This window comes from Quercus lobata, chromosome 4, assembly GCF_001633185.2.
Source record: "Quercus lobata isolate SW786 chromosome 4, ValleyOak3.0 Primary Assembly, whole genome shotgun sequence".
NCBI classification, from domain to species: domain Eukaryota; kingdom Viridiplantae; phylum Streptophyta; class Magnoliopsida; order Fagales; family Fagaceae; genus Quercus; species Quercus lobata.
In genome coordinates, this window is record NC_044907.1 from 18884954 (window position 1) to 18891905 (window position 6952).

The following is a 6952-nucleotide window of genomic DNA, read 5'->3' on the forward strand; positions in this document are numbered from 1 at the left end:
ACTTTTAGTGACGAAACCCATTTCGTCACTGTAGCCCCGTCACTAAAAGTCCTTGTGACGAAAAACTTCGTCACTAAAAGTCCGATTTGATTTTTTTTTTAAAAACTTTTAGTGACGAAAACATTTCGTCACTAAATGTTTTCCTCACTAAAAACATTATTCAGTGACAAAAACATTTCGTCACTAAAAACACTTTAGTTTACTAAATCATATTTAGTGACGAATAATTTCGTCACTAAAACTATGTTCGGGTACATATAGTGACGAAAAAATTCGTCACTAAAACTATTTTTAAGAAAATCCAAGCACATATAGTGACGAAAATTTTCGTCACTAAAACCATTTCTTACAAATTTTTGCTATATTTAGTGACGAAATTTTCGTCACTAAAACAATTTTTTGTTGCTATATTTGTGACGAAAAAATTCGTCACTAAAACTTATTTTATGTTTTTATTTTTTTCATGGCTTTGATATTAACCTGTAACCTGTCATTACATTATTAAAACCTCACATTTGAATAATATATTTATTTTAACAACACATTTATAAAAAAAAGATCCATACATTCCACAAGTAAAAAATAAAACAAGTATCAAATTCAAACTCCTTCCATACAATAATTGTTTGCAACATATACAATAACTCAAGATGTTTTATAACAATACAAAAAGTGTAGCATAATATAATTAGAACTAACGGAAAATGTCCTCATATGTCTTCAAGTAATGCCAAAAGTAAATCTCCTAAAAGCCACCAATAAAAAATTTGCACAAATATAAAAACAATACTACATTAAAATCGTAAAGTAAAAACATTAATTATGTTATAAGTAATATTTCTAACAATGCATTAAGAGTATGTCACACCATGTAGTGTGGGTCAATTGCTAAAATAAAGTACTAACCAAAAATCCAGTATAGAGTTTTATAAGCTTTTAACTAAAATTTACTTACTTTCCTCAAGCTAAGCTTACAACTTTCAGAAAAAATCCAAAGTTATTGCAAACAATGTGTATTAGCCTGCAAAAGAAAAGTTAAATTTATAAGTACTTCAATCTTGCAAATAGTGATACATGTGAGTAATGGGAGTCAAAGTCAAGACTTGTCAAAAGTGTTAGAAATTTCAACAAATATATGTGATAACAATCACAACAAATATATATGCTGGAGAACCTAAACAAATAAAATTAATGAAAGAAAAAGCAAAAAAAAAAATATTTCTCTACCGACCTTTTGAAGATATGAAAAGAGGGCCACTCTTGGAAACCTGTCAAAACATCTGATGTGTTAGAAACCATGAACAATCACTGCCTACCTAGTACTGACTTATTCACTTACTATTTGTAGTGTGTACACACAATAAATAATTGTTTTTTTTAAAGACAATGTTTTCATATCTGACCCAAGAGGCCCAAAAAAAAAAAAAAAAAAAAAAAAAAGAATTTAAGCCCATAATTATTGAATTTCAATCCATAAAGCACGGCATTTTTGGGCCCAGCAGCATTAAATCCATTCAAATACTCTCTTCTTTTTTTTCCCTTTTTTATTTTTTTTATTTCACTTTTTTTTTTTGAACTGTTATTTTATTTCACTTTAGGGCCTGATCAAAAGGGCCATTAAAATTAAACTATTACATCAATTTTTATTGGGCCAATGGGGATATTTTTGTACTTTTTAAAATATCCACCATCTGCCCAAAACAGCATTACTTGTATTTATCGTACACTACTATATATATAAGGCCACATCCTCTCATCTTCCTTCTACCTATAAGCTATAACACATTTTCTAGAAGCTTTCAAAACTTCAAACTCACGGTAAAAACTTTCATTCGTTCTCTGTTTTTTCTCTCTCTTTGTAATAAAGTCGTGTTGTTTTATATTCCTCTTTTTATGTAAAGGTTCACAACACTAATTTGTTTGTCCATAATAATAATAACACACCAACTACATTCGGTAATAACTCACTTTTTTTTTTTTTTAATGGGAGGTAATGACTCACTTTACCCTCATACAGCCACTAACCAATATAATGTAATATTATATATAAATTATGGATAAAATTTAGATATAATTCTTTAAATGCAATACATTAAGATTTACTGTGTTTTATTGGTTAAAACAATTAAGTATTTGGATTTTTTTTTTAAGAAAAAAATTTACTCAGAAAACATCATAAAATACAAATGCGTTTTGTCTTTACAGAAGGAATACATCTCAAAATACACAACATTCCAATTATTTTCTAATGGCAACAACAAAATATGCCAAACAATAACAGACTCCTTATATCATTATAGCTTCCATCTTCTTTAGGGGCCAAGTCAAGATTTAAACCACTGCCAAAATCGATAAAACTCAACCTAATAAGGGCATTATTCACTTAAAATACTCCCTACTCCTACAAAACTTTTGTCCTCCTAAAGCTCAAACCAATGGTAAACTCAATAAAATAAAACAAAGCAATCAAAACTATTAAAAAAAAATCTGTTAAACATAAAGAAACATCATAATTCAGATTTAAAGGCAAGCATCATATACTTTGATAACAATCCAGAAAATGCAAATCCTATTGTTTGATAACTGTACAAGTGCAAATCCATCAAAACCCAACAAAACTAGCACATTTTAAAGAAGACCCAGAGAGCCAAATGGTCATAAAAAGTCGAAATTCTATGAGGATTTAAAAGTATAAGGCTGTAAAAGCATCAACAAACCTTGAAGATTAAAATTGAATCTCAATAGATAAGCTACCAAGAAGCTTGTTATAGTCCACTAGGCTGCAAAGTAGGCAGTAAAAAGATTTAGCATATGCATAGGAGGAGAACAAGAGAAAAGATGAAGTTAATGAAAATTGAACAGTATAAAACCTACAGGATTGTCAGTGAAAGATTACTGCCAAGTTCAGCTGGGACTGGTCCAGTGAAATTATTGTATCCCAAATCTAACACCTCCAACTCTTTTAGCTCACCAATTCCTTCAGGAATAATTCCGGTAAAAGAATTATTGCGCAAAACACTGCAGGGAAATGTAAAATGATAATAATACACATAAGAACATAAAATCATAAACAGCACAGTCTAGAAATTATTACACAACTAGGTAATGAACATATAAATGCTTACATAGACTTTATGTGAACTAGCTTTGTAAGATCAGTTGGCAATGTTCCTCCAAGATAAAGATCTTTCAAGTTCCTGCACATCTTATACATCTAACCTTTAAAATATGATTAGAGGACACAACCAGAAAACTAACATGCTTTAAGTACCATATGTCATGACAGCATTACTATTTAACTATATGTCCATTAATTAAGCCATGGGTTTGTGTATTGAATGATATATTGCAGTATCCATGGTATTAAACAGGATATTTAGAGTTAAAAGTATTTAACTTGTACAATTAAATCTTAACCAGCTTGAAATGGAGAGGATCCTATTCCACCCTAACCATAGATTTCTAAATCACAAAGTCTCTTTAAATAAAAATTGATTGAAGAAGTTAGAATCTAGCTGTTTTTACTTGAAATAACTAAAATTGTAACATACATACATCAAGCAAACTAGAAATCAACTCTAGCAGTAAAAACAATTTCCAAGAAAAGACGATTGCATTCATTCAATCAAACACAAAGAACCCTTTAACTGCTAGTGTAAGTGTATAATCCTTCTGTTTTTCAAATTACTGCTCTACTGGTATAACTTTGCAAGACAAGACAGTTCCTACTTCCTAGCAAAGACCCTATAAAACAATGGAAGTGCTAACGTGGAGCTTTTACCACAAAAAGAAGAGTTGGAAGATGAAATTTCTCCAAAACTGCAATACTTGCTAAAACAGCTTTCGATTTGCACCATATATGCTGTACTGGAAACTTTTTTTTTTTGGTTGATATTTTGATTTTAATGCATATCCTCATTAAAGCAATTGTATTTTACTTTTTCCAATATTACCACCCTCTTTTAGATTTTTTATTTTTATTTTTTTTAAAAAGTCAAAGCTCAATTAGAAACAATACCGACCAATTCAACGGTACAACAAAACTGAAGCTTTCTTGATCTATGCAAAATGGAACTAATTCTGACCACAGTGCAAACTACACTACCCACAAAAAGAAAAAGGAACAAAGAGTATGATGTACAAAATACTGCCTTGGCTTAATCAAACCCATCTCAATCTCTTCCGTCGATAGCTTCAAACCACTCCCAATCACAAAAACCCACTCACCCACCCACCTGCCACCACCGTAAACCCCAACCCAAAATCAACCCACCATTAGCCACCACCACCACCACCACAAACCATACCCACCCACAACTAAAAAAAACAAAACCACAACCTAGCCACCACCTTCAACCTTCCTCCTCCAAATCACAAAACAACTACCATCACAAACACAAAAGCCAGCCATCACAAAATTTCAGCTACCACCAAATCCGATCCACCACCAAAATGTGACCCATGACCCATCGTGACCAGGCGAAAGATGACTTTTCAGCAAAATAAGTGAAGATGGCTTGCTTTATAAAAAAAACCAGTCGTGTGATTGAAGGCGTACCATTTTCCCCATACTTTTGAAATGCTACTGAAGACTCTTCACCATCGTCATTAGCCCAAAGGACAACCAGGACTTACTTGACCAGAGGGATCAAGATTAAGGTGTATAGGACTAGTGATAATGCTCCAATAACATCTTCTTTTCCATTAATAGGTGCCTTGCTAAACATCACACTGAAGGTATATAATGGACTTGTTCCAACATCACCAAAGACAACCCCAAGGGTCTGGAAAGCAAGTGAAATTCTTCTTCCCATACTAAAGTCCTGCAATTATATTTACATAACCAAGACGATAAGTACTGGCCCTTTTTAAAAAAAAATCAACTGCTATATAATCAATCCTTTCCTCCTTCACTAAAGTACAAGATCAAAGCAAGTTTGCACTAATAAAAATATAAATTTTCTTCCAACTAAAAAAATTAATTAATCATCAAGAGAGGAGAAGTATAGAGTATAAGAAATTGTAATAATGGGATTATTTTATTCCTCTGAACTGTTACCAAAAAGCCCCGATCCAAGTCCCATATAATGATCTTCAACAAAAAAAAAAATGAAGAATTGAAAATAAGGTGGTACCAATTCCTTAGCTATTTCTCATTATTCTTCCATAGAGTAATAATTTAGACAAATCTTAAAATCCCAAATATCAGTCCCACCTTAAAGTGCATATAACGCTAAGAAAGATTCATACAAATCACAGAATCACGTTTGCAAATCGCTAAGACATACCAAACTCCATTTAAATTGAGTTCAACACACACTAAGTTCTAGTAAAGTAAAATCAAACTTTACTTATCTCATCAGAAATTTCTCATGAACCAAACAGTAACTATGACAAAAACACTTAAAATCAAACACACACACAGTGATTCACAATAGTTCCAAAAAGGAATAAGAATTCAGTACCTCATATTCATTTCTGACTGCGCCAGGGACCTCGAGGGCCTCGACATCGAAGGAGTCGATGCGTGGACCAGTGCGAATCAGTCTCTGCTCCGAATCCAACGCGGCAGACGTGTTCGCAGTCAGCTGCGAGGCATCGTCGTCTTCTTTCTTTCAGCTGTTTCAATTTTAAAGGACGAAGAAGAAGTGAGAGAGTGCCGTGAAGGCGAAGGGTTGCCGGAAAGGTCGCCGGGAAGGCGAAGGGTCACTGGGAAGTCGAAGGGTCACCGGTGCGATTTGGAGTGGGTATCGGAGTGTTTATTTGCAACGGCGAGCTGAAGCGTCGCCGTTGAGCTTAATTGGCGACGGTTGGCTCTTAACGGAGCTTCATCGGCGACGGTTTGAGCTTCATCGGCGACGGCTGAGCTTAATCGGCGACGGTGGGAGCTCAACGGAGACGGTGGTTTGGGTTTTTTTGGTTGGCTCTATGTTTTTTTTTTTTTGACCGAAATGGCGTATTGAAATATTTGTGGCTCTTGGTTTTTTTTGGGTGGGCTGGGTATTGAAATTAGGCTTTTAAGTCTTTAGTGACGAATTCCGGTTTCGTCACTAAAGACCGGGCTTTGTTAAAATTTTTAGAGACGAAATTCATATTTCGTCACTAAATCATATTTTTAGTGACGAATTGTAATTTCGTCACTAAAAATATATAAGTGCAAAACTATTATTATTTTTAGTAATAAATATTTTTCGTCACTAATTCTTCCTTATAGTGACGAAAGGATTTTCGTCACTAATACTATCCATAGTAATACCTATAGTGATGAAATATTTCGTCACTAAAAATTTCAACTTTTAGCAACGAAATATTTCGTCACTATAGATTAATTAAACTCGCGCCAAAGTTTCCCTCCACTGGTGCCCATTTTTCAAATCACAATAGTGACGAAATTTATTTTTCGTCACTAAATGTTATAATTTTTTTCATTATTAGTGACGAAATTCATATTTCGTCACTAAAGCTGTATTTTTAGCGACGAAAAATATTTCCTCACTAATTTTCGTCACTAAAAATACATTTTGTTGTAGTGCTTGTTATCTAGCGTTTGGGTTTGATTCGAAGACCAATGATTATAAGGTGGTGAAAATTGCCTTTCAATGTGTAAATATTGGGTACGAAGGTGCCAAACCACCTCTGGTTGAGGTTTACTCTGTTAGCGAGGGATCTTGGAGAGTAACTAGTGGTGGTGACTTAAATCCGCCTAGGATTACTTTTAGTTATTGGCACACACAAGCAGCTTATTTAAATGGAGCTGTTTGTTTTGCGGCGATCGATTGGGGAGAGATGCGGGTTTTGTGGCAATTGATTGGGGAGATCCGAGTTCAATAGTTTTGTCATTTGATTTGGGTGATGAGGTTTTCCACGTGATATCCTTGCCAAATGGTAAATTTGGATTGGATGCCGATGTTGGTACCTCAGTATTCAATGGATTGCTTTCTCTAATATGTTA

At 33.6% G+C, this 6952-nt stretch overlaps 1 protein-coding gene across 4 annotated transcripts; it reads right to left on the reverse strand.

The window, feature by feature from the left end:
• Nucleotides 1-949: 949 nt before the first annotated feature.
• LOC115983872 (leucine-rich repeat protein FLOR 1-like) lies at nucleotides 950-5938 on the reverse strand. 4 transcript variants are annotated; one of them, XR_004090282.1, is made up of 7 exons: nucleotides 5466-5938; nucleotides 4559-4823; nucleotides 3126-3197; nucleotides 2875-3018; nucleotides 2718-2780; nucleotides 1232-1268; nucleotides 950-1021 (listed from the first exon to the last, which is right to left on the reverse strand). XR_004090282.1 is itself a non-coding variant. In XM_031106712.1 (4 exons), exons 1-4 carry the CDS (start codon nucleotides 5510-5512, stop codon nucleotides 2726-2728), a joined length of 318 nt encoding a protein of 105 aa, XP_030962572.1. In that variant the 5' UTR covers nucleotides 5513-5938; the 3' UTR covers nucleotides 2491-2725. The 4 variants fall into 4 exon arrangements, 1 of the variants encoding a protein (XP_030962572.1); XR_004090283.1 differs by having other exon boundaries at nucleotides 3126-3214; XR_004090284.1 differs by lacking the exon at nucleotides 3126-3197.
• Between the last annotated feature and the right edge of the window lie 1014 nt (nucleotides 5939-6952).

Excerpts from the sequence above, each read along its gene's own strand:
- LOC115983872 (XM_031106712.1), bottom strand. The coding sequence starts at position 5,512 with ATGTCGAGGCCCTCGAGGTCCCTGGCGCAGTCAGAAATGAATATGAG. Across the intron at positions 3,198-5,465 it reads CAGTCAGAAATGAATATGAG|GAACTTGAAAGATCTTTATC; the intron begins GTACTGAATTCT and ends TAAGATGTGCAG. Across the intron at positions 3,019-3,125 it reads CTAGTTCACATAAAGTCTAT|TGTTTTGCGCAATAATTCTT; the intron begins GTAAGCATTTAT and ends ATTTCCCTGCAG.